We start from the raw sequence: 26,809 nt of genomic DNA, 5'->3' as shown, positions 1-26,809 counted from the left end.
TGTGAGCTAACATGCATCTCATAACTGTTCTAGAAAGCTATTAATGACATACTTAAACAAGGATAAACTATAAATATCAAATAGACAGTGGCTGACAAAGAAGCAGCATCTTAGTTTCATTTATCTATTTATTTATTGCAGATAGCCAAGGTGCTTTTCTTTGAGCTTTTTTTCTCATTGCTTTATTGCAGCTTCATCTATGCTGTTATATGTTTTTGTGTCTGTTTGTGCTATTTCTTGAAAAACTAAAAACAGGAGAAAACTTTCTGTTAGTTGTTGTAATTGGTTGATATGTATGTACCAGAACATATATTTCTCTAGAGGAGTATGAAATGCAGATATAAAAACAAGGTTGTTAAAATACTTTTTCCACTTACAAAGTATGTTAAAAAGTAATAACAAACAAAAGCTGAACATATGCTTTCTTTTGAAATTGTAATCACTGATCAGTATGTTCAGAGACACTTTCCCCAGGTGGTCACCCCTGTCTCTGGTTAGGAAGCTATATGCTTTAGGCTTTGCTTAAAATTAAATGAGAGTGTTGTTTAAACACATCTGCATTTCACTGCATGATCCCTTGGCTTCCAGATCCTGGCATGAGAACTGTGCGGATGCATGAGAACCTATTTATTTGAAACAACAAGTGATCCAATATTTACACAGCTTTGTCTTCTAATGTACCTGCCAAGTTAATAGATAGGCCGTTTATATACTGCTTTCTCCTTATCACTCACTGCGATTTTCAGTCTGCTTGGTGTTTCTGTGTGTCACTGTTTGTACTCTTAGGTCATGATTGTCAAAACCTTTTCATCTCCTTCTACTGTTATCTTCTAGTGAAGATAATGCCACATGCATACATATGAATCCCCTGTGACCAGGAGAAGGGGGGAGAGCACCTTTTTTCGGTGGCGTGAATTCTGACATGTGTCACCTATGATGGAGGTCTGACTTTTTCACTCCTAGGCTCTGCATAGCTGTTTGTACTTCAAGTTGACTTCTCGGTTGTTTTAAAACAGGACTACTTAGCAAGTTGCTTTCTGAAATTGTTTTCAGTTTATTGTCAACTCCTACCCATTTTTTCCTTTTAAAGTTGTGTAAATATTTCTGTTTTCTGCCCTTGTAAGTGAGCACTTCAGTCTCCAAGTTCTAGAAGATACCTGTAGGTAGACAGTTATGGGCACATTCAGAGTACTGCGTTGAAATGGTAATTTTGCGATAGAAATTAGAGCACAAGAGAGTTTTGAAATACCATAGTTAAAGTTGACAGTACAGTGTGGCGATGACATTGCAGTTGGATCTCGGGTCCCCCTTTCAAAACGGTGTGGGAAGATGCAGTTCTGTTGCAAAAGAGAGGTGACTGGCAATGAAAAATGGCTGAAACCTTGAACAGTATCAAAAATTCAGTTTTAGGCAGACACACAAGAAGGAAGGCTTCAATTCAGGTGTTAAAAGGATGTTAAGCAACTAGAAACAGGGTTTTACAACAGAAAGATGAACAATTTTAATAACTGGTAGTACTACAAGTTCTGCTTAGGTACTGGTGTGATGTTTAAACATATACCAGCTGCATCTGTGTTCATAGATAAAATTTCAAGAAAATGTATTAGAACTAGAGAGAGGAAAAAAAAACCTCAAAGCTTCTAGACAGTTTACTTTGAGGAAAGCTTTAACACTACGTATTTGCTAGATCATATTTAATGAAAGCCCAGCGTTCTCCTCCAAAGCCCCTGGCCTGGTGGTCTATTTTGTTAGCCATTCAGCATATTTCCTGTGAACGTGGACAAGGTTTTCTGGTGGAGCAGCAGCAGCAGAGGCTTCTGTGTTCGTTCCCCATCTCAGTTACTCTGTCTGGCAAAGCAGACTCTCCTCCCCACCCTCCTTCGCCAAATGGTGTGTGGCCTGAGGGTGAATGTATTTGGCAGATCAAGTTGGTCTTTGCCTTCTGTTTTCTTTACCTGACTGTTTTACTAGGACATCTGTAGGTGAACTTAGCCTACTTTGCCTACTTGTTGCAAACCACTTCCTGGACAGATGCTGAGTTAATATTCTTTCACTCCGGTTATGAGAATTTGGATTTGTCAGTGTATCAGCATCCGAATGTCGAATTTTCTTGAAGTAAATTGCGGATATTAAATGCCTGATATTAAAGTAGGGGCCTACATGCTGATAGGTTTGGAATCCGTTCTGATTTACAGTTTTATATTGGGCAAGTATTAGAATTTGTTTGTTCTTCAGTATATCCATCTATAAAATAAGGTTTATATTTTTCAGCTGTTTGTTAATTCATGCAAAGAGTTTGGGCTCAGATACCCTTCTTTTCTTACCCAGACTTATAAATGGACGTACACTTAGCCTTGTAGACAGTAGTGCTGTAAGGAGATTATGTATTTGATATTTTTTTCTGCCCTAAGTCAAGCTCAGCTGTGTCTGACAGAGGTTCAGTAACTTGTTCTTGAAAATCTCAGGTGATGGAGATTCCACAACCTTTTTAGGCAACTTATTCCAGTGCTTATTCCCTATGCTTACTGGGGGCAAGTCACGTAAGCTCTTTGCCTTAGCTTTCTCATCTGTAACATGGGATAACTGTGTTTACTTGCCTGTCCCATGGGAGTGTTTTAAGGAGCAATGAGATAGCCCTTTCTACAGTTAAAATGTTTTTTGAGTGTATGTGAATGCAAAATATTGAGGAAGAGAACAGTCATGGGTTCAGTAGATTATAAGATTCTATAGAAACGCCCAGTTAAATGTTTGTTACAACTCCTAAAAGATACCAATACACGGTGATTTCTTAGGAGTGTAAAAAAATTGTTTGCATTATATGCAGAGATGAGTTTAGATAAATGTGTATGACTGTTCATGTGTATATAATAAAAATTATATATGCACATATATATATATATATGATTTTTAATCATTACTTAATTAAACAACTTCTTTTCTTAGATTCTTCAGTATTCAGTCCAGCAAAATCATCTTCTGCTGTTAACTTAAGTGGAACTCAAGACCAATCCCGGAACAAGAACGTTGTGAAACCTCTGGCTCTGTCAGTACAGCTCGTAGGAAAGGCATTTGCTGCAGGTATGGCTTTGCTTTCCAGGATAGCTGAGAGCCCAGGGAATTGTCAGCTTAACAGCCAAGAAATAAGGGAGTCATCTTTTTGGTGGAAAAAGGGAAGGAAAACCTCCATTAGCATTCTCCAAAAGTCTCATATTCTTGCAGTCTTCTGCACAGAAATTTTCCATGGCCATTACTGTCCCCAGACTGAGCCACACCTTGGCTTTTAGATTTGACATTCTGGTAAAAGTGCATGTCATATCCATCTTTGCACTTCTTAAGATATCCAAGAGAGCATAAAAGTCACCTCTTGATATCACACTGATTCTTGCCTCAGTAACTGAGAGCTGTGTGTTGTTCTGCATTTGTAACAGGTATAGTTCTTCCACATACATTTAATGGAATTTAGTCTCATTTAAAGGAGTTTTAATATCTGTGCTGTTTTAATTATTTATTTTTATATTGTGTGTTTAATAAATTAGAACCCTCAATTGCGGCATCTAAATCCCTCACTGATACTCTGTTGTAATATTCTGATTGTTTATTACTTTAGCTGGTTAGTCCTCTAAGCAGCGAAAAAAAAATTATCACACTTATTACAGGGAAGTATGCTTGAATAAGAAAAAATATAAATTTATTTGGTTTATATATGCACATGAGCATTATGTTTTATACATGATGTATTATATCTGCTATTTTGTACAATATATATTGTTATATGTACATAATATTATGTTGCAGCTAATGAATCATTAACAGTTCTTTGTGTAAAATACCCTTTTCCACTCCATACTTGTGCAAGAGAATTTATCTTGCACTGAAATTACTTCCCACCATTTCAACCACTTTGTAATTGACCCACATCTACCATATCTGTCCATACCAAATCGTTGACTCAGAGTACAAATGGGGAGCTTACAATGGGCAAGTGGTGTTATTCAAATTTTGCTAATTGGCAACATGAGAATCTTGTGCCTGGATTTATTTGGATGACTGTGGCTGGAGAGTTCCACGTTGCATTGTTTTAAGCCAAATACCCACATCTCAAATGCTTTCTGTTGCAGCTGACATCAAGCTGCTGCACCATCTCCTGCTGTTGCTCCTAGAATACGTTCCTGGGAGCTAAATCCTTGTGGAGCTGGCAGATAACGGCAAGGAGCTGTAGTCCCCACTGGGCTCCATGTCTGCTCTGTGCAGTTTATGCCATTTTTCTTTTCTTCTGCAAAAATTAAGCTCTGAAAAAGAATAAGGAGCTCAGAATTGTGAGGATAACTTCTTGTGATCCTCCATTGCTGTAGTTTCATTTCGTGATCTGGATATAGTGGGTCCTGCCAGGGTGTCAGGCTTGCTGGGACTGGAGGATCGTCTTAGGCAGAGGTAGCAAAATTAAGCATGGTTTGCCTCAGTAATGCTCAGACCATGTATACTTTACAGTAAACTGCCCTGTCTTCCCTGCCCAGTCTCCTTTGCTAAGGCTTTAGATGAGAGCCCTGTAGTGAATTACTGTGTATGGCACATGGACGACTGGGGGAATGATATATAGATGCACCAAAGTGGCTTAGAAATCTTTACAAACTGAATTTGTGATGTGCATTTTTTTTTAATTTTCAGTGTCTAAAAAAATGTGTCACAAACTTCCCAGTAACTTTTTGTGTGTGTAATTTTCTATTCTATTTTGGTGGCATTTGTTTTGGATATTTTCTTCCACCTATCCTCCCCACCTTGAAATCTGGAGACCCCGTTTCAAGGTTAGGATTTTGCAGCCGGTGCCCAAATTATTCTCTGCCAAGTACACTTTATACTTTCCCTGGAGTATGTTTCTTTGTCACGCATCTTGCCCTGTTCTTTTGTGTCTGCATGTGGCTGTATTATTTTGTTTGTTTGTTTTCAAGATTGTCTCAAGCCACACACTCTGTGTTTTATTGTACTCAGCTCCTCTTTCACTGCGTGCCACTGATGTTGCTAATGGAAACGCTAATGGAGGAAGAAATAATGTATTGAGTTCTACAGTCTCTCGGCCAATGCCTCACTCGACATCTCCAAGCCCTGGCTGTGCAGCTGGAGACCAAGGTAAAGAAAACCTCTCTGTTCTTTTATTTTAACCTGCACTGACTGTTGAGCCTGAAATTCGTGATTTTGTTCTTCTTCCCATCATAGCTGTTTCTACAATTCAGTCTTTACAGATCCTTTTCGTTTTTGGCATGACCGTTAATGATAATGCTGTACTTTTTAACACAGGTAACAACATTTTTCACATTATAGTCTGGCATCGTGTAAATCTAGGTGTAAACCTCTGGTGCTCCGTGACATGATACCAGCTCAACACCAACGTGAAATGGAAGTGTGGGCTGGCATCTGGTCATTTGAGAGGATGGGGTTTAGAATTAGTTTTTGCTTTCCTTCTCAGCATCAATGTCCAGTTCTGGACCACCAAAGAAACGTCACCGGGGATGGTCTCCTGGGTCCCCAGTCCCTCCTCCTGGTTTAGCAGTACCTGTTCCTACAATTCGGCCTTCAGCAAGAACAGGTAAAACTTGAATAATACAGAGATGTCATTTGTAAAAAACTGTACTCAGCCAGACCAGCAGCCCTGTGCTGCTTCTCTTAAGTGTTGCACAGAAAACATAACTGAGGTTGTTGAAGTAGTTAAGGACACCATGGAGAGTTTTTCACATGCCCCAGAAAAGCACACATGATTGCCTGGTCCTTGTTGCCATAGTCTAAGATGGGACACAGGGAAAGTGAAACTATTGGAGGAGAGAGAGGAAAGGAAGATGCAAATAATATTAATAAAAATCCAAAGCTCTCTAAGTCCCCCAAATGTAACTCAGTTCTAAAATTGTCCAGGTGTATGGATATATGAACATATTTCAAGGATTTTCATTAGCCTTCACCTTGAATGTTGTGTCTCAGTCTGGTGTGGCATGCTACAGAAACCGTACACTCTGTTCCTGCACAGGAAAAACGGCTTTATATGATTTTGGCCTAACGAAGGACACTGATGTCCATTAGGTCATCTTCAGTTAAAAGCATAAAGTTTGTGAGACCAAATATCTGTTGTGCATGGAAAAGCTGTAGGAGGGATATGTAACATGATGATATGAAACAGGATTAATTACGAGTATGTGTGAATACTCATCAATATCCATGTAGGTACCTCTTTATACCTAACTATTAATAAAACCGTTCACTATTTAAGCACTTTTCAATTGTAGGATTCAGCATACTTTGTAAAGGGGAATAAACAATTACTTCTTCCTGTCTCTGTAGAGTGGGAGAATAAACATACAAGGAAGAAAAAAAGCCATTTGTCAACATACACAATGTATTTTTAACTCTGCTTTGGAGGGCTTGATTTAGAGATGTTTTTGAATTAATTTTCAGAGTTATTCATCATAGGAAGAAGGGTTACATGGTAGGGCAGGCCTCCCTACTTGAGCACCTCAAATCAATTGCAGCTTTTGTAGGTTTCTAGCTTCAGAGACCTGCTGAAGATACGTGATATAAGGCAATCTCCCCTTTTGTTGAGTTTGTCTCCACCGATCTGCTACATCTGCTGTGTACTCCATTTTCCATGAGTCTTTCATAGTATTTTTTTCTGTTAGATAAACAAATTCCACTGCTAAAACATATGCATTCATTCTTGCTGCCTTTGATGCTTTTCTGTTGATGGCATTGTTTGAGAAGTCTGTTAGAAAACCACCAAATGAAGCCTGAGAAGCTTCTGAAGCAGACCTCACACTGAAACCTGATTACAGATTACAAAATTCTTGCACTTTGTTTCTTTTTACTTGTGAAAGCTGCTCTTGCTCTTTCATGAGTAGAGCCTAATTTTTGTCCTTGTAGCAACTGTCTAAGGACAGCTTCGAGATTTTGGCCTGTTCTTGTTTTTCTTTATCTACGTATATTCTAGGTCACAAGTCAGAGCAGTCTCTTCCCTTCTGTTGAGAGGCAGTATTGAGAGGTAGCCTCTGTCTTAGAAGTGGCCTTTTGGCTTAGTACTTGGCTTTGTTTAAAGATGCATATTCAAACCTGTGTTTTTCTCTCTCATTCCCACCAACAATACAGTGGTCAGAAAAAGTTCTATTTTAGGGGTGGGGCTACAGAAGGATATAGGCTCTTAATTTAAATTACTTAAAACTATAGCAGGAAATGCAGAGACCTTTTGAATTTTATTACAGTTAGTGATCTGCAGTAATTTTTTTGGATTTGTTCATACGGCCAAATCACAGTATGAGTCTTTTAGTAATGGAAGCTTCTCTTTTCTTTATTTTATAGAGCCTCTTTTGTCAGTCCCAGTTCCTCAATCCATGTTAACTGGAATTTTACAGCCTCAACCCATCCCAGCAGGGGAGACTGTAATAGTTCCTGAAAACCTGCTGAATAACTCGGGAGTCAGACCAGTGATTCTGATAGGTAAGTCTTACACTGGGGAATCAGATGCTGCGTTTTGAACAAACACATGCTCCCCTAGGAGAAAGAGTTTTTTAATTTCTTTTTGTTGGTTCTGGCATTCGGTACAATACGAAATTAGTTTGTCACGGATAGCTTGCTTTAGTTGCTCAACATTTAAAATCAGAAGTTAGGCGATTTCTGGAGAACCTGATTTGCAAACGGGTCACGGCTAGGTCAAATTTATACAAAACCTCTGGCCAAATTGAAGTTTTGTACAAATAAGATTTTTGTAAAATCCAAGAACAGAAATATTTCCATGTAATGAAAATAGCTTTCCAGTGTAAACAACTTACAAAACAAGCAAATATTTCCTGCAGCATTTATAGTCCAGATCTTGAAGCCCAAGGATTCTGCATGAGAACCAGAAAATTGATTTGAACTGACTAATCAGAAGTAAATCATACTAACTTTTTGTCTTTTGTAGTCCATACTTCTTGTAAGTAACTGAGATAACAGATCAGGCGTTTAAAATCCTTTGTCTGTATAAAGTACATTGTTAACCCTTAGAAAGACATTGCTTTTACTTTAAAAGTATGACTCATAATGTGAATATCCCTTTCAACCTGAGCTATTTGGGCATACTGTATAACAGAACATGGGTCAGCTAGTACTGCCAAAATTTTGATGAGTGATTTTTTGACTCTAAATCTCTTTTCAGTCCAGCATAGTACAGATGGTTGTATAAAGTAGCTTCAGTGTTAACAGAACATGCCTATCAATACAATCCATGGAATAATTTATCATTCCTGAAGAAATGGAGAAGTTCTCCAAGTCCTCACTTGCACAGATAATCCTAATACACACAATTCCCAGAGAACTAACAGGGCCATCTAAACTAGTGAATCTATCAAGGACAGAGTTACACTTCTTCTGGTTTGTTTTGCTTAGTGTTGTTTTCTGGAAGCCTATTCTAAAGCTCTAGCAAGGTGCTCTAACCATTTTCAGAGAAACATTTCCTTATTAAGGACGAGGGTGCCTACAGTCATCAGCTTAAGTAGAAGTTGAATGCAGCCCTTAGGCTCTTGGAGAGTTGCCAGTGAAGTCCTCAGTTAGGCTAAATGTTAGTGGCCCTGAGAAACAGTGTCCTATTAATAGTACAGAACCAGATGTACCCAAATGGATGGGTTTGGAAAAATCTGTGGAAATTTTTTAAAAATGAAAACATTCTTAAGGAAAAGAGGAGTTAGCCTGTGCTCATGTGCTTTACCTTACAGAACAGCATGTTTAGTTGTTGATGTTTATTTAACCTGTTTATGAAAACAGAATGGAAATGTGGCAAAAAAGTGAAATCAATCACAGCAATACCACAGTGGCTGAATCAATGCTAATGTGACTTATGCTTCTTTTATAATGTTAAGATCAATGTAGTTTTGCTTCCATTGATTTTTCTTTTTTGTACACTATATTATGGAGAATCTGTATTTAAAGGTCAGGGTAAGACCCAAATAGATAATATTCTCATCTGTATTTGGATAACAATAATTGTTATTCTGCTGCTATGCAGTTACTGTTAGTTTTTGCAAATCTATGTGATCACTTGTAAAATACAGCAAAGGATCACTGGCGTATCTCATTTATTTTGTAAGCAATTATAATGCCAACAACAGTCACTGATGCAGTATATTTTGCAAGATAACATTAAGGAGAAGTTTGGAAATGTATACATAGTGCAAGATTTCATGTAGTGGCATATTTTGTGAATTTATGGTGGTTTTTTGGTTTCTTTTATCAAAGGTTATGGCACTTTACCTTATTTCTATGGAAATGTCGGTGATATTGTTGTAAGTCCCTTGCTGGTGAATTGCTACAAGATTCCACAGCTGGAAAACAAGGATTTGGATCTCTTGGGTTTGACCAACAGTCAGCTGCTAAGTGTGGAGAATATGATACTTTTAACTATTCAGTATCTTGTCCAACTAGGTAAGCAATTTGTCATAAGCACTTGTTTTTATTTGTGACTGTCCTTTTTTCTCTCCACCCACTTTATGTCCGTTTCAGAGCCAATTTTCTGGCTATTTTTGTGCCTGAAAGAGGTAAGTGGCTCCATCTAGTGTGTGTGACTTTGCTACTTTGTTCATCAGACTGAAGAAGTGAAGTGAATTTAAAGGCTGATACTGCTTCTGCGCTCCATATGGGGATTGACCAGGTCACCTTTGTGAAAATGGATTTGCAATGCAGATAACTCATTTGCTTAGGGTATCAAACCATCAGTTATCACAGCTCTTTCTAAGGACACTCAGTCTGTTTTATTCAGTTTTGTGACAAATGCTGGCAGATGTGTGATGGTCATCATTGTTTCGGTGACAGCACTGTTTACATGAAAACCACATTTGTTATTCAGACTAAGGCAAGTGATTCAGTGAATATCTCATTCTTGTAAACGTTTTTGAAATGGACTCTTCACAAGTTTGAGAGCAAACCAGCAAACCACATTTTCTTTCTCTTATTGCAGGTCCAGACATTTTTCCCTACCTTAGAGTAAAAAGCAGCAGTGTTAACAGTAAGGTTTTAGAAGTTAAAGAATAATGCAGGATAGTGTTGGGAAACTTCTCACAGCAGTCTCAGTCTTAACTTTGGTATTTGAAAAGATGCTGCTTATCATAGAAGAGTGTGAAATCACTTTTGTGAAGAGCACACTGCTTTTCCTGTACTGGGTTTCTGCTAGGGCATCTGTAATACATAGTGGTATGAAATGTGCAAACGTTTCAAAAGAAGCACAACTGGTGATAAGCCTATAATTTGGGGAGCAAATGTGCTCTGTGCAGGTTTCACCCATGGGTTCTTATGCTTTGCTTTTCTCCCTTGATGCAGTACTGTTACAAACAGGAAGGAGGCCATCTTCTGTGTTGTAATACTCTCTAAGTGACCTGTTTGCTTTATTTATCATTCTCTGCCTCAATAGTCCATTGGATGCCATGTTAGAACTGACAGAGGGTTTCTTTATTTTTTACAGGCTGAATGTTTTTCTATTGCCCTTCTCTCAGTGGGCTTAAATTTGTTATTTGAGGTTTTCATCTTCATTGGAAAGTTTGTAGAGTCTGCATGTTAAAACCAGCTGCTTCACACAGTTCTGGATTGATAGAGGCAGCTTGGAAATTTCCTTCAGAGAAACATGTAGCCAGCTGATACAGCATTTCCAATTAAAAATAAACTACTTACTGAAACTTATCAAGTCAATGAACCACACTCCATGAGCAAATCCAACCGTAGATGGATGCAGCAAGTCTATACTTGCTGCAAACTAGAGGAGGCTTCATGCAAAGCTTCTGGAACTGAGCTGAGCTGTGTCTAGTGAGCACTGTGCCTTCAGCATAAAGCAGTTCCCTTATTAGCAGGCGTTTAGTTTGGCTTTTGTTCTTAGCTGTGCAAAGCTGAATAGTTTTCCATTTGGCCTTATGTGGAGATGGGTGCCAGCACTGTAAGATTAAAGAGCCTAATGAGGAGAAAAGTAAAAACATTCTGCAGAGCATGGGGATCAAAACATGTTGCTGGTTTGAGTGTTGCTACAAACTTAAAACTGTTGGAATTGTGACAGTTGCACTCAACTGTAGCCTTTATCCCATTTTGTAAAATCAAAGTAGATTAAAGATGATTGGAGGGCAGCCAGCTTCAAAAGTTTTTGATGAGAAGAGACAAATACACACATAAATTAACAGTTTATTCGTGTGAGCCTCTTTTTTTCTTGAGAAAGTAGGACTAAAAAGTTACTCTCTTTTCCAGACCATATTGCGAAAGAGTTAAGATAAAAGCAAAGATAAAAAAGCAGACAGAATAATGAAATAGATACTGTCTTGCCTAATTTTTTCAGATCTCACTACTTGTACAAAATATGTTTGCAGATGACTATGATCACAGATCAGAAGAATGTTATTTATGAAAGTGCTCCTTTTTTGAAAAAAGATACATCTGAGAATTCCTTTCAGTTTTTCTGTAAGATTATGACAACATTATTAATTGTAGGAGAATGCTGTTGTGTTTTCAGAAATTAGCTGAGCAATTTCACAATAATACTACAAATCAAAGCAAACAAAATAAATTCATTTCTGATGCTTTCATTATAAACCTACTATGAAGACTATACACAGTTAAAGCTGTGATTGTGAGCCATAGCATTGCTATAAATAAATTCCACTGACTGTGATAAAGGAATAAGTAAAAAAAGATCAAGAGGTGTGTTTGATTTCAGTGGTATTTACAGTCTGTCTCCTGTACTTACTCAGATTTCATGTTTGTTATCTTTGGCAGCATTCATAGCGAAGTATTCTCAAGCGTTGTTTTTATACCTCAGAATGCCTATATTTGCAGTATGGGTTATATTCTGTCATTTGTAATCGTCTGCTTTTTACTATTGCACTACTGTTTCTACAAACACAATCTCATCCTACGCAGTGCTAAGGTCTGTGTTTTGGTTTTTCAGCTGGAGGAGATTTTTGGACCTCTTAACTACCTGTTTAGAATTATAAAATCATTCTCCCTTCTCTCTTGTTGTGGTACATTTGAATCACTTTGACTATGTGTATGCCGTGACACCCAGAGGTGTTTTGTAGCTTCAATATCTGAATGCGCATCCAGAGTCAAGGCAGGAACAAGTCTTTGTCTTCAGTGGAAGGGATATTCAGACACTCAAAGCAAGAGGTTATTCCAGCAATTCTCCCCGTCTTAGATGGTTGGAGGAGTAGTTCTCTGTGGGATGCACCATGAAGTGTGTCTACCCAGAAATGGATGGCATTTGAATATGTTGTCTTAAACTGTAGGTGCTTTTGGAAGCATAACTATGTTAATAAGGTCTTTTTCAGATATTAATATTTCATGTTAGTATTTGTTTTGCAGTTTTGTTTTCTGAAGTCAAGATGATCCTTTGCGTACTCATTTCTGTAGAGAAGCTTCCAAATATTCCTTTTTAACCTTGACAGATTCCTGTATATTTATTTATGAAACTGTTCACAACCAAAATCAGTATCTATCATTTTGTCTTCCATCTCATCTGATAGTTCCATTATTTTTCTGGGTAGTTGTGGAGAAAGACTGCCATGAGCCACGTGTGGTATTAAACACTTCACTAATTTCAAAATATTTCCTTATCAGTGCCTTTCTGATAATTAACTATTTTTTAAAGTTTTTCTCGTATAAATCATCTGAATTAAATTCTGTGTGTTCTCATACAGAAGTCTTTCCATTTGTACAATTATTTTCATTTTCTTGGATTCATGGTGACCCCTGTGTCTAGAGCCTGTCTTTTAAGTAACCTCCCTCAATCAGCAAAAGCTTGCTTTTATTTCTTTTAGTGTATAACATCTTTTTTATTGTGGTCGGTACGTTGTAGATAGACTTTATTTCTGCAGCAGAAGATGTATCTCTCTGTCAATAAATGTCTATTTTTTCTATTTCGAGATCTTCAAAGACCTAGAATGTGTGATGCTTTCTTAGAAGGGAAAAGAAAACATATTTCCAAAAAAGAGAAGAATAAAGAGAAAATTATGCCCATGCTGCGTTAAATTAGACTCATTAGAACTTTTCAGTTTGCATCAAAAATGAAAACAGCCTTGCATTTACACATCTATAGTTGTCCTAACATCCTATGGTAAATGGATGGTGACACTCTCCATATGTTACTTCTCAAAAAGGCAAAATGACAACAGGCAGCAGTTTTTACAGATTCTGTACTATAGGTTATTTACCCACTCCCTGCCCTGCTTCTCACACAATCTTTCTGTTTCCTTTTTTCACTGCCCTTTTTGCTTGTTGTCTTTGGCCGTGAAAGAAAACATAAAACCAAAAGCAGCATTTCGCATATCTCTGGTATTTAAGCCCCCCCCTTTTTGTCATAGAAAAGCAAGCTGCTGAAGCGTGAAGCTGTCTCCTTTGGCACTGACCTGAGATCTTGGCAGTTTAAGCTATGGTTACTTTTTACTCTACGTTCATGAATATTTTTATCTCTTCCTGAGTATCTTTGACAATAAGACAAATCTTACTGAGCAAAATGTTAATTGGAGCTGAGTTGGGGGACTGATGCTATGATAGGATAGCTTATATTTCTATTTTCCAATTCAAGTTCGCAATACAGTTTACAAAGTCTGGGGAATGTCGATCTAAATATCTTGCATATACTTCTTTAAGTTAGAAGTTTGAAGACTTGCTAAATTAATCTAATTTAACTGAAGTAAAAGAAGATGTTAAACATGTCTATTTACATCCATGCTTAGTTTACTAGTATGAGTGATGAGAAAAAGCAAAACGAAGACCACTTGACAGGCTTTGTCATACTGTGTGGCTGCGATTAGACTGCCGAGGATAAGCATTTGAGTTTTCTGCTGTAAAAACTTATGGAGGCTACATGATTAATCCTTCTGTTCCAGGCAAAAGGCACATATTTTCCCGCTCCCTTGTTTGTCCCACCAATTTCTGAAGGTAGAAAAGCTAGGACTGAGATGGAATACCTCATTGTTAAAACAAAAAAAAAAGGGAGATGGTAGGAGAGAGAGGCTTCTAATATGAAAACCCAAGGATAAGCCATATGGGTAGATATCCGCTGAGTAGCAAGTGGGTTTTGTAAATGTAAAAAATACGGTGAATAAGCTTGTCAGATCAAGACAGACATGTGATTATTCCTGGTTCAATAACATTTTGATATGAGATACTGTTCTTCTGTTTGTTTGTTTTCAATGTAGGTCCTGACCAAATACCCCTGAGGGAAGAATTTGAGCAGATCATGTTGAAAGCTATGCAGGAGTTCACTCTCAGAGAGCGATCCTTGCAAATGAGCGCGCAGTGTATCTCTGTGTCACCGGGTCAACTCCCTTGGCTTGCTAGGTTAATCGCTAGTGTGTCCCGGGACCTTGTGCACGTGGTTGTTACCCAGAATTCGCTGGCAGAGGGCATCTCAGAGACCTTGAGGTCTCTCAGTGAAATGAAACATCAGCAAAAGCTCCCAGATTATGTAGTTGCCATTTGTGCATCCAAGATAAGAGGAAATGAGTTCTGCGTAGTAGTCCTAGGTGAGTATATTTGCAGTACGCTTCGAATACCAATGCGATTTTGCTGAATTAATTTTCTCGAGTTCCAGCTTTTAAATCCCTTTTGTTCTTTTTATTCTCCTTTGTATTGTTACACTGCAATGTCATGGTTTACTATTCCTCCATCAAGACTCGGAGTACTGACGTCCATGAGGATCTAGAAAAATAGCTGTATGCTAGTCATTACTACTCCTTGAGGGGCCTGAGACTTTATTGTTTGTGTGGCTACCTTAGAAGATATCTTGATGTGACCCCGTGACAAAGTAGTCGGTTTGTCTCTCTCTGTTTTGTGTAACACCTGTGCTATTTCACATGGCAATATTGGATTGACCACAGTCTTCTGCAGACCACTGTAAAACAGAACATACTTTTTATCCTTTTTACCATGTTGATTTTCAAATTCCACATTGGTGACTGGCTGTGATCTTTGTGTGGGCATGAATGTGTCTGGATGGAAGTGGATTTTGACTAGTCATCTCTCCTTTGTAGGCAGATAAATCGGTAATGTCAATTTTGTACTTTTTTCACACGGGATAATTACTTTTTCATATTTACCCAGAATCCTCCATTCCATCTAAGGTACAAATACTTATTTTGCATATCATTTGTCACCCAAGTGTGCAAAACTATGGACAACAGCTTGCAAAGGATGTGCTAAACCAGTATAACTAATTCTCCTGTCACTAGCGAAAGAGACTTGAAACTACTCTCCCAGTCTACTGGGTAAAGGCAGTGAAGATCCATGACTGAAGATCAGCGTGCCTGACACTTCTAGGATGAAAAGGTTGTGTTGATAGTGCACTGTATTAAAGATTGCTCTTGCTTTTTTCCCCCTCTTCTCCAGGTCAATATCAATCTAGGGCACTTGCAGAAAGCATGCTTACCACCAGTGAATTTTTAAAAGAGATCAGTTACGAGCTCATCACAGGGAAAGTTAGTTTCCTGGCATCGCATTTCAAAAATACATCTTTAGGTGAGTGATCCTAAGGAACAGAAGTTCTAACCAAGAGAGTAATTTCTTTAGGGTTGGTGTGTCTCCTGTTCAGCAGTTGAAGCGCACATGAATACAGCTCTGCCCTCTCCACTGAGAGGCATTCTTTCCTTCTCTCCATTCACTGTGTGTAAAGGAGTGCTTGTCTCCTTCACCCGTGCAGTGCGAGTTACTCACTTTGTGGCAAAACATTTTTAACACTGTTTATACTGCTGAATGTGATGGCAGGGCACCCCTAAGTGCATGAGTCTTTTCTTGGTTGCGCTTTTAGCATAGGTTTTAGAGGTTGTTTTATAGTATGTGTTTCTTTGTAATCATCAGATGTCACCGCTAGCTGTAAAGGCACAGAGCTGAAATTATTCAGCTGTGGTTTCTTTTTTTGGAATTCATTCAACTGGCAAATCAGTAAATAAAAGAGAAAAATATTCTCCCTCCCTCTCTTCCCTGTATCTCCGGTCCCCTGCCCCTTTGCAGATTCGACATCAGCTATGTGAGAACATGTGTGTATGTAATGTTCTACACCGTTTTTCTGAAACAGCTTCCAGATAATTTGGTGTTGCTAATTCTTATCTAGGTGATGATTTGGACAAGCTGCTGGAGAAAATGCTACAGCAGCGAGGGGAAAGTGTCATTATTCCTTTTAATGGAGATGTTAGCGAGTGTGTGTCATCTCAGGAGGCAATTGCCATGGTTTCTACGCAAGAACCAGGTAATATTTTTAAGTGCAAGACATGAAATAAGTGAGTAGTTTGTTAAATGTCAAAATGTATGTGCCTCAGAAGAATCTGAGGGCACAGCTGCAGTCAGTGTGCCAACCTTCAAATATTAATACTGCTAGCTGAATGTAGCAATACAGCAGTTTCTCAGACAGAAAATCTCTGTAGTAACCTTCAACTTCAACTTTTTTCCCCTATGTTTTATAATTCCTAAGCTAAAATATGTGATCTCCTGTTACGCAACAGGCAGAGTAGAGAAGATGTTCCTTTGTAACGTTGGCAGTGTGGACTCATCTCACCCTTTTGCACCTAGAAAAGGAATATAACCTTGGGCTTAAGGCAGAGGGGAACTGTATTCTCGTTCTGATCTCCCCAGGTGTCCTTCTGTTTCTTAACTTCTGGTATTCTTCACTTTCCACATGTAAAATGGTAATAATATGTATTACAGACTCGTGCTCTGAGGCTTACACTTTTAGGGAAAGTGTTTTAAGATGTTGGACTGAAAGTGCTAGGCAAGTGTAATCTATAATTTGCTTATTTGAGATGTGTCTTATTCAGCGTAATGTGATGAGATACTTAGGTTCAAAAGATGAGCTAGGATTGCCTGTCTAAAAATGCTAATTATAATTTTCCCATTTTGGAATTCTTTCAGTATTCACAGTTTTAACCATACTTTCCTTCTCATATGACAGTGATGGTAAAAGATACACCGAGCTGTTGTGAACACTGAGATTCTTTTAGGTCTAGTATCAAAGCAAATTCAACCTCCAGTAAAGCTTTTTCGCTGTGAAAGAAAGGTATGCTCTTGATTCACATTAGTTAGCTTAAATTAATCAGCTCAGCGTTAGATCTGAATGAAAGCAAGGTGGCTTATAGTCTCCGCATGGATCAGAAGATCCAATTAGGAAGGCTGCTGGGTTCTGGCACCCCCAGAAGGACAAGTCTTGAGCTTCCTCAGAGTATTAATTTGAAGGGAGAAGGATCTTTTGATTCTGTTATTTTTTTTGTTCTTACTATGTCATGATGTGCAGCGGTGCTTTTTTAAACGTTCATGTTTTCTCAAACAATTATTCTGAGCTAGTTTTGTCTTTAAAATATGGCTCTACAATGACTGAAGCTACTGGGAATCTGCCTGAATAAAAAAAAGGAGAGGTAAGTCTCCAAGGCAGTGAGAGGGACCTTTCTCCCATAGCAGATTACTGAAATGAACACTGAGACAGGTTTGAGCAGGAGATAAGCACACACACAAACACACATGCGTCTATATAAAACGGACATACCAGGTTTTCGTCCCAAACACCTTCCAATTTTCATGTAAATTGCAAGATTTTATGAAGTGGCTTATTGCTTAAAAAAAGCAACAATAGTTCTTGTGTATTAAATTTGCAGTAGTTTTGCATTTTTTTCTTTGTTTTTTTAAGAAATTTGCCCTAGGTAATTTTTATGATAAGCAGTCCATTAATCAGAATTTAATTTGTAGTAGAAAAACTGACATAAACAAAAACTGTAATGGCATTGTAGGATTTAATTTGGTAATCTGCAAGTTGAAAATATTCAGGGGCTAGTGAAACATGGATTGCTGGGCATAAAATTTACCTACTGGAAATACTGAAATATAGGAACATGTTTTTATTTGAGGAAACATGAATGCTCTGGTATGTGCCTATAGAAAGCAAAACTCCAGTCCCACAGTTCTCTTTATGAAGTTCAAATAAATCTGAGACTAAAATTTTATTAAAAATCAAGAAACCTCCAAACAAATAAATGCCTCCCCCCCCCCCCCCCCCCCAATAATTGAGATTTGTTGCCTAAGTGTATTGCCCATCTTCCCTTCGCAGCGTATCATAGAATAGTTTGGTTTGGAAGGAACCTTTAAAGGTCATCTAGTCCAACCCCCCTGCAATGAGCAGGGACATCTTCAACCAGATCACATTGCTCAGAGCCCCATCCAACCTGACCTCGAATGTTTCCAGGGATGGGGCATCTACCACCTCTCTGGGCAACCTGTTCCAGTGTTTCACCACCCTCACCATGAAAAATTTCTTCCTTATATCTAGTCTGAATCTACCCTCTTTTAGTTTAAAACCATTACCCCTTGTCCTATTGCAACAGGCCCTGCTAAAAAGTTTGTCCCCATCTTTCTTCGAAGCCCCCTTTAAGTACTGACAGGCTGCAATAAGGTCTCCCCGGAGCCTTCTCTTCTCCAGGCTGAACAACCCCAACTCTCTCAGCCTTTCTTCATAGGAGAGGTGTTCCATCCCTCTGATCATTTTTGTGGCCCTCCTCTGGACCCGCTCCAACAGGTCCATGTCTTTCCTGTGCTGAGGACTCCAGAGCTGGACGCAGTACTCCAGGTGGGGTCTCGCCAGAGCGGAGCAGAGGGGCAGAATCACCTCCCTCGACCTGCTGGCCACGCTTCTTTTGATGCCGCCCAGGATACAGTTGGCTTTCTAGGCTGAGAGCGCACATTGCTGGCTCATGTCCAGCTTTTCATCCCCCCATACCCCCAGGTCCTTCTCCGCAGGACTGCTCTCAATAATTACCATCAGTCAGTATATAGACATATGGCTATCTTGGTGCTGACTTAGAGCGGGCTCAGTACTTCAGAGTAGAGCTGATATACAAATGAACTCCCAGCCGACTTGCTGTCCTGTTAGAGTCTTTTTGGCAAGATGGTCAATGCAGGCCCAGTTTCCTTAGCTTAATAGGTGTGCTGGCTCTCATCCCATCATGCCCTGAGCACAGCAACCACAGCACCCAGCAACCTCAACACCCATGGCTGGTTCTCCCAGCAGGAGCGATGGAGGGATGCTCCTGAAGAACTGCAGATATCAGGAGGAGATTAGATCTATGTGTGTATACACCCACACCCTGTATTTTTTTTATATATATATATACACATACACATTATTTTTATCTATTTTTATGTATATATGCATGCGTATTATGTATGTATTGGCTCATTTAACAGAATGCATTCCACTATGTTGACATTGAGGCTTCCTTGGGTTGCAGTGTGAAAAATCCTCAAAACACTTGGGGCATTTAAAAAATGGGCAGTGTTGTACTTGAAGTCTGATATGTAGTCATATTTTGATCAAAAAAAGGAAACTGACATTTGTGATCTGTAGCCAGCTCTCCAGAGTGTTGGGATTTATTCTGGTGATTGATTTTTTTTTTTTTCTTCTGATAATAGAGGGTAGGCTATTTGGAGGATCATGTTTATTGGGGGGGTGGGAAAGTAAACATGTTTCTTGTTGTGTTTTGTTTTCTTTTTCAAACAAACACACTCTAGATTTGGATGTTGATACCTTCCAAATTTACCAGCCACAGCTTACAGTTGCCAGAAAGCTCTTGTCCCAGGTTTGTGCTATAGCAGACAGTGGCAATCAGAGCCTGGATCTGGGCCACTTCAGCAAAGTAGACTTCATCGTTATAGTTCCCCGTTCAGAAGTCCTGGTGCAGCAGACACTTCAACGGATTCGACAATCAGGTAAAAGGGAGGGGAGGGAAAAGAGACTGTTAAGCCCCACAGTATGTGATGTTATTAAATTGTATCTGGTACAAATGGAGAAGTTGCTCCAACATGTATTTTGCATGTCCAATATTAGCTCCATTAGTTGGTATCATTGGTGAATTCTAAATATCTTCCTTTCATAAACTGGGCGCAAGCTGTGCCCTGTAAGTGTCAAAAGAAATTGCTATATTCATGCAGGTCTGAGGAATGTATGACCTGGAGAAGCATTCAACTGTCAAGAGAGGGAGTGGATGAGCAAATGCAGCTGTTCAGATCTTTTATCCCCTAGTCCTGTTAGTGCCATTTGTTCTAGGTACACATTTGTGCATATGCTCTCATATGTATTAGCACAGGCATATGTGCAGGAAGCTCTCTTATTAGGTAGATAAATGCCTGAGTAATACATGCATGTTGGCACACAATAATTGCCATGCTGATTCAGATGGTGAGTTTTCTTCTCTGGGGTTCTGTGTTTGACCATGGCTAGTACCATGGCTTCAAGAGGAACAACAAAGCTTTAGTGGAGAGGTTATGGAATATGTCTCCCTTGAGAATGACCTCTGTTACCCACTCTGTTAGCCACTGACATGTATCCAGAAAAGCATAAGAGTTTCTTTGGGGAGAAAATTACTGATAGAACTAAAGACTATCCGTATAGATGTTTGGTCCTTTTTAGCTCTTGATCTCTGATATCTGGGAGTAATGAAGTCCTTAGGATAGTTGTGTATTTAGGATTTTTTTTTTATCGGCTGAACACTTTTTTTTTCCTGCCTTCAGCTTTATCTAATAATCCCCTGTATTTGCATTTGAAAAACATGAATATGAGCTTCCAGTGTAATGCGTCTATGAGTGGTTTTGGGTAGCTGTTGGCTTTTCCCTCTTATTTTCTACTCTGAACTAAACAGTCGCACACTTTTTGATTGTGCAGATATGCCCTGATATTGCTCAATATTGTGGTCCATCTCTGTATTTTTTTCCTCTGCTTTGTACTATTTTACTAGTAAAATGAAAAGAATGAAATAGATTACTTAAAGTACGGGTTTCTTTTCCTTTCTGACATAACTTTATGGTTTTTTTTATTCCATTCCTTGTTTCTTCAGACATTTTATTTACTTAATTTGCTGCTACACTAAACCAGAGGTTTTCTGATATCTCTTAACAGGGTTTCACATTTATTTTGTTTTTTTAAACGAATGGTTTTTACTTTACTTTTTAAAATAATTTTTTAAAATCATTAAGACCCTGGCAAATACATAGTTTACCCACATTTCACGGTGGCTTATTGCTACTTGTTTAATTCAAATGGTGTTCAAAGCCATATACATTACCTCATGCCTACTTTCTGAATATGATGGCAATCTATCATTATAAAGACTGATAGAGAGCAGTTGTATTGACGGTAACATTGAAGCAGGGCATGAAAAAATTTGTATGATATGATATTAGTGAGAGTCAGGTTTATGTACATTTATGATTTTTTGCAAAGGAAAGGTCAGGATAACTTTTTCTGACTCAAGCAGGATTAATATATTACCTAAATGTGGACAAGTTTGGCCTAGGATCATGGAGCATAGCCAACTGAGCACTGATCTGGAAATTTTTATGGAGGTCTGAAGTTTTTTTTCTTTTTGATAATGTGAGAAGTCTTTGAAAGGTCTTCAGGCACTTTTTGGAGGAAATCCAGAAGGCAAGAATCACATTTTGGTCCCCGTTGTGAGAGAAAATGCATTTGGATAATAATTTTCTTACTAGGGTATATGAGTGATTTTGCTGAGTCCTGATATTGGCAGACAAGTGGCAACCTGCCATTGACACTTCATTTTTGGATGCACTCAAAGGAAAAGATTTTTCTTGTATTCTTCTTTCTGACAGGTGTCCTTGTGGACTTGGGCCTAGAAGACAATGGAACGGCATATCAGAGAGCCGAGAAATACGTGGTTCGGCTAGACAATGAGATTCAAACAAAATTTGAAGTTTTCATGAGACGAGTGAAGCAGAATCCCTACACACTGTTTGTGCTGGTTCATGACAATGCCCACGTGGATTTAACAAGGTAGCTGCTTCAATCTACCAAAGGAAAACCATCCTCTTCCAGTATCTTTCAGTTAGGTTTTTCAAAAGACTACCATCTTAGACACACAATGCTTTCTCTAGGCCTAAGGCATTTTGTGCCTCAAAATCAGAAATCGTCTTTTTTGTTTGCTCATGATATTTGTTAACTAATTCTGATTCAGTTGAAGACAGGTGAGACTAGTTTCAGATTTTTGGATCCCTAACAAGACTGTTTGTAGGGGTAAGTGCTATGGTACTGAAGTCCAGGAAAAAGGGCTGAATTTTGCAACTTTCTTTGTTCCTCTTGTCTTCTTCCTATTCTGCCCCTTTTTCTCTACTCAAACCCAAATCTCTCGCATGTTCACAAGCCACTTATGTTTTAATTCACGTTTTTATCCTTGATGATAGTGTTGTTTTTAATATAAGAAGGCTTACAGACATTTAACTCTTTGCATCATCTGAAAAATGCCCCAGCTACTGTAAGAAAAGGTTTTAAAAAACAGCTGTGTTGAATTTGGCCAGTGTTAGATCTGAACACAACAACACGTACACACATGTACAGAAGCAGTTCTTCACACTGTATCACAACCTTACTATGGAAAAAGAGAGCTAATTATTCTGCTCTTGTTCCATGAGTAAACCGAGGAGAAAAATCTTAATGTGATTTAGACATGGTGCGTAAGGCTGTGGGTTTCATTTGAGTATCAGAGTTATAATAAACAAAATACTTTCCTTGAAGGACAGCTGAGAAATAGATAGAAGCAACATTATTCCTTCCTTATCCCCAGTGTCGCATTTTTGTTACTGTCTTTGCTGTACATTGAATTTGGAATTCCTGAATATCCTGGAGGTGAAGATAATTCCAGGAGCTGAAAATCAGGACATCAGGAGACTGTCAGGTTCCCCAGTCTTTTAGAAATACATTGTTTCGGGCTGGAAAATCCACTGGATTTTGTAAAATTCTTACTATATCCTAACCCCACAGCTCGTGCAACAGTGTTTCTCAGTGAGAGGGATTTCATCAGCTTTGGCTTATTTTTTGTTTCCTCCATCCAATTGTCTTTGAATTGGCACACTAATTCACCTGCTTACTTTCAGCAGATTTTGGTCCTTTATTTAGTTTTTTTCCCTCTGTTGCCTGAGTCTACCCACAGAGAACACTCAAATGATTTTGAGATCTTTCACCCTTCCAAAGAGATTTTTGAGCTGTAATTCTCAGTGCCATGATCATTTGGAGGTTTTTTCTGCAGGAAGAGAGTAATCCATTGAATCTCAGGATGTCAGTAAGGCAATTCTTTGCATTCTTATTTCTGCAGTGCCATTTCAAGTTCCCTGTCACATGGTGAGCCTAGTCATGGTCTGGCTGATAGAGTTATTAATTGCAGGGAGGTCCTTGAAGCATTCAACCTCCTTGTTCTTCAGGTCAGCTCTTTTCCTTATGCCTTGCAAACGCAGCAGTCGAGGATCAGCTCTAGCAATGAGGTACATTGGATACAATTTGACACTGTGGTAAGTGTTTAATTGTTAATTTTAACTGTGAATTTTAATGTGGACTTCACACCTAAAGGAATCTAGCAGATGCATATTAAAGAAAATTGTTAGAAGGGAGCTCTTTCTCTGCTGGAGTTTGTTCTCTCAGGCTCCAGATACGTATCCCTGGGATGCTGATGTTAGAGGTAGCATTGATATTTAGGCCCAGGAACGGCACATTTTTCTTTGTCCAGTCACGCAGTATGAGAAATTACTTTCAGTGCTCTGGTCAGACAAAGCTATGTAGACATGCCATAAAGCTCTGGAGCTGGCTTTCCATTTTCAAGCAGTCTGACTTTTGACTGTAAGTTATATGTCACATAGCCTGTCAAATTTGTTCATTACTTCTCTGGTACTAATAAAAGTTGTGTGCTAGGTTAACAAGTTCTGGTGTAGTTGGTGCCATCATTGTGCAGAGAAGTAGTGGGAAAGGTCTGTTTGACATTCTGTGCCATTAGCTTTTTTCACCATTTCAGCCAGCTGATTCTGAAGATGTTTTGGCTAAACCTGCTTTAAAAATATCCTTTGCTCCTATTCCTTGTTTGGTATATTTATGTCAAGTTTGACTTTACTGTGTTGCGTGGACCATTGGTGTCTGTAAAGTGTCTTAAAGTGGTAGCTGTAAAAAATAGTTAAAGAAGTCAAACAGAATAGTGGAAATGAGGGAGTAAATGAATATTCAAAGTCTGCTTTTTGGTTGATTGTTAACATAAGCCAGTGTGATGACCTTCTGTAAAATGGTCTAAACAATTTTTTGTTTCCCAAAAGTAAAAAATAAACAACTTTCAGTCTTCTGATTAAAAAAATAACCCACAAAAAAAGGGGATACTATATGTGATTAATTACATTCCTAGTGATTACTGGTGATGTAAATGCACTGGAGACCCTGCTGTGCTTCCAGCAAAGGCCTCATGAAATTAGAGGTAGCAAGTATTCTGCCTTTCTGATTGCTGTCTGCAGATTTACATTCCAGCAAAGAAATGATTAGTTTCTGATTGGAATTAGAGATGTGTAGAATCTGACAATCAAGAAGAATTTTGGAAATTAATAATCCTTCTGTTTTCAGGTTCTGCTTTAGATAGAAATGAGATAACAGTTGTCAGTAGATATAATGCCAGAGACAGGGAGTCAGAAAATAATTAGCAGGATTCTAGAAACCCCCTGCAATCACAGGTAGGAGATATACTGAAAAATTTGCAAGGACCTACATCTGTCTTTCCTAGCTGTAGACAAATAATAAGTTAAGTAAAAAACAATTTACATTTTATTGTATTCTTTGAAACAAACAAATAGCATCACTGAGGGAGAATGAATGAAGAGAAAGGATACTTTGCTTCCGAAAATACTTTCCAGTTATTTTTTAAATGACAAAAGAAATTAAAATTGGTTCCAGTTTTCCTTATGGTTTTGTTATCTCTGTGTGGAACAGGATGACGCAGCAAGTGAAGACAAGCTGTACTTTGGTTTGAATGAATACAGCAAATCCCTCCAATGGGGAGTCACAAGTCCCCTTCTGAGATGTGATGAAACCTTTGAAAAAATGGTCAACACACTTTTAGAAAGGTAAATAGTAACATGGGAGCTTGGGATCCTGCTTAATTGGGATCTTAAGGATGCAGATATATTTATGAGCCCCATCACAGGGGGACGAAGACATGATGACCTTTGGTGTTGATATTGGAATCTCTGAAGTATGTGCAATTTTTATTTTTGTAACAAATTTAGTGCTGTTGAAGAAGGAGGGGATATCTTTCATTTGTTTATAGAAGAGATTAGGCCCATTCAGCAGCAGTCCAGGCTCAGCTGTGCTGCTCTCTTCTCTTGGCTCAGCCCTCACTAAGCTAAGAAGGTACCAGAGGTTTCATACCTCACCACTTCTGGTGTCTCTCTTGTTGAGACTGCCAGCAGACTTGTCAGTCGTGGCCCAGGTGAGTGATGTCATTTCAAAAACATCATTTTTGTTATTTCATTAGTTGGCTATGGTTTTGGTTCCTGCAGCTCAGAGCCTGAAAGTGGCTTATTAGTACCCTGCAGCTGCCTGAACAAGCTACTTTCATAGCACATCTCCATGATATAATTAAATGTGCACGTTACAGGAATGAAGGCAGTACTGTCGTTTCCAGCAATGTGGAGTTAATCTATTCTACATATCAGCAGGACAGATCCCTTATAACAGTTCAAGCTATAGTTTTCATTGTATTTTCGTATTTACTAGAACAGGATTGTTCTGTCTTCAGTACTGTTTTTTGTATTTTGTTTAGGTCAATATAATAATTATAAATGTATCTATATTTATTAAGTAAAATACAATATCAAATGTGTTAAATTAGCAACATAAATGAATAATTAAATACATCATTAATCCTTAATATTTATTATTATCTACAAATAGGTAAGGAATGAATGTGATAATAATAACATCAGTTAATCTTAATACGTCAGTTCTTCAGGCTTCTCATAGTCTTTCTGGTCAAGTCCAATGGAAGAGATAGTGCTCGCTATTGCTGTCTTTCTGTTCTTAAAATGTGAATGGGGAAAAGGATGAAGGAGGATTAGTGCAATTGCAAATACTACCCTGATATCAGGTTAGGGTAAGACTAGAAACTGATGGGAGGTGAACCTCTACTTTGGAGCCAGGATATGCTTTTGCGTCACAGTTTATCGATTTAGCCTCTGTTTTCAAGAAACTTGAGTTATTCCGTCTGGGTGGGTGAGCCATACAAGCTTACAAGTCTGAAAACATTGCAGACATTTTGGTATTATAAAAAAGGCTCCATTTGTTTTAGTAGGAAAAGTGGAGTGGGTACTTTCATGGGAGGAGGAGTAAAAAGTGTTTTAAAAATTTATTGGTTTAGTGACTGGCTTATGGTATACAGAGCGAGCTACTGTACCTATCGGTTAAAGACAGACACAAAACTTTGTTCAAATGGATCCCATATTTTCTATTAAATTACTCAAGAAAGAGACCAGAGAAATTTGGAGCTTTTAGTTATTTTAGTCATTTGGACTTCTGTGGCACAAGACTAGCACTCAAGGCATAATAGCATAGTTTTTTTCTGTATTATGGTGGTGAGTGAACTCGTGGGGAATGTCTAGAAATGGAGTGCTTCTTTACTTGAGTAGGTTTTAATTTTTTTTTCCTTAGCATTTTACATTGTGAGTTCATATCTGTTGTCACTGCATATAGCTGTAATGAGAGAAAAAGAAACATTGGCTATGTGAGTTAAAAGGCAAAATGGAAGTTCAGATTTGGCTCAGAGCCAGCAATCCCTATTGGTAAGTCAAACTTTCTGTCGAGAAATTGAGAGAAGTGAAATTATGAAGTACTTCTCCCACAAACCACTTGAAGCAGCGATGGTCCTCCAAGTTCGTAGAAGAAAAAACTTGTGGACAGCAAAGCAATTATTAGCCTATGCTCTTAAAGTGAACCGGATCTGAGATGATCTGTATCTCCATCAAGTTAAAAATCTTTAGCTGAGAT

The 26,809-nt window shown here is 38.4% G+C and overlaps 1 protein-coding gene across 1 annotated transcript in view; it reads left to right on the top strand.

The window, feature by feature from the left end:
• GREB1L (GREB1 like retinoic acid receptor coactivator) overlaps positions 1-26,809 on the top strand; it is a 145,345-nt gene that overhangs the window by 93,646 nt on the left and 24,890 nt on the right. Inside the window, exons 9-20 of the mRNA XM_050891288.1 lie at positions 2,944-3,078; positions 4,987-5,124; positions 5,462-5,581; positions 7,333-7,470; positions 9,244-9,429; positions 14,178-14,504; positions 15,367-15,495; positions 16,088-16,222; positions 19,525-19,722; positions 21,619-21,799; positions 23,115-23,307; positions 24,758-24,891. Of these exons, the coding sequence (XP_050747245.1) occupies positions 2,944-3,078; positions 4,987-5,124; positions 5,462-5,581; positions 7,333-7,470; positions 9,244-9,429; positions 14,178-14,504; positions 15,367-15,495; positions 16,088-16,222; positions 19,525-19,722; positions 21,619-21,799; positions 23,115-23,307; positions 24,758-24,891 (2,014 nt within the window). The remainder of the gene's footprint in view (positions 1-2,943; positions 3,079-4,986; positions 5,125-5,461; positions 5,582-7,332; positions 7,471-9,243; positions 9,430-14,177; positions 14,505-15,366; positions 15,496-16,087; positions 16,223-19,524; positions 19,723-21,618; positions 21,800-23,114; positions 23,308-24,757; positions 24,892-26,809) is intronic.

The sequence above is a fragment of the Gymnogyps californianus genome, chromosome 2, assembly GCF_018139145.2.
Source record: "Gymnogyps californianus isolate 813 chromosome 2, ASM1813914v2, whole genome shotgun sequence".
Lineage (NCBI taxonomy): Eukaryota > Metazoa > Chordata > Aves > Accipitriformes > Cathartidae > Gymnogyps > Gymnogyps californianus.
Note: the sequence above shows the minus strand (reverse complement) of the source record. Positions and strands in the feature narration are given on the sequence as shown.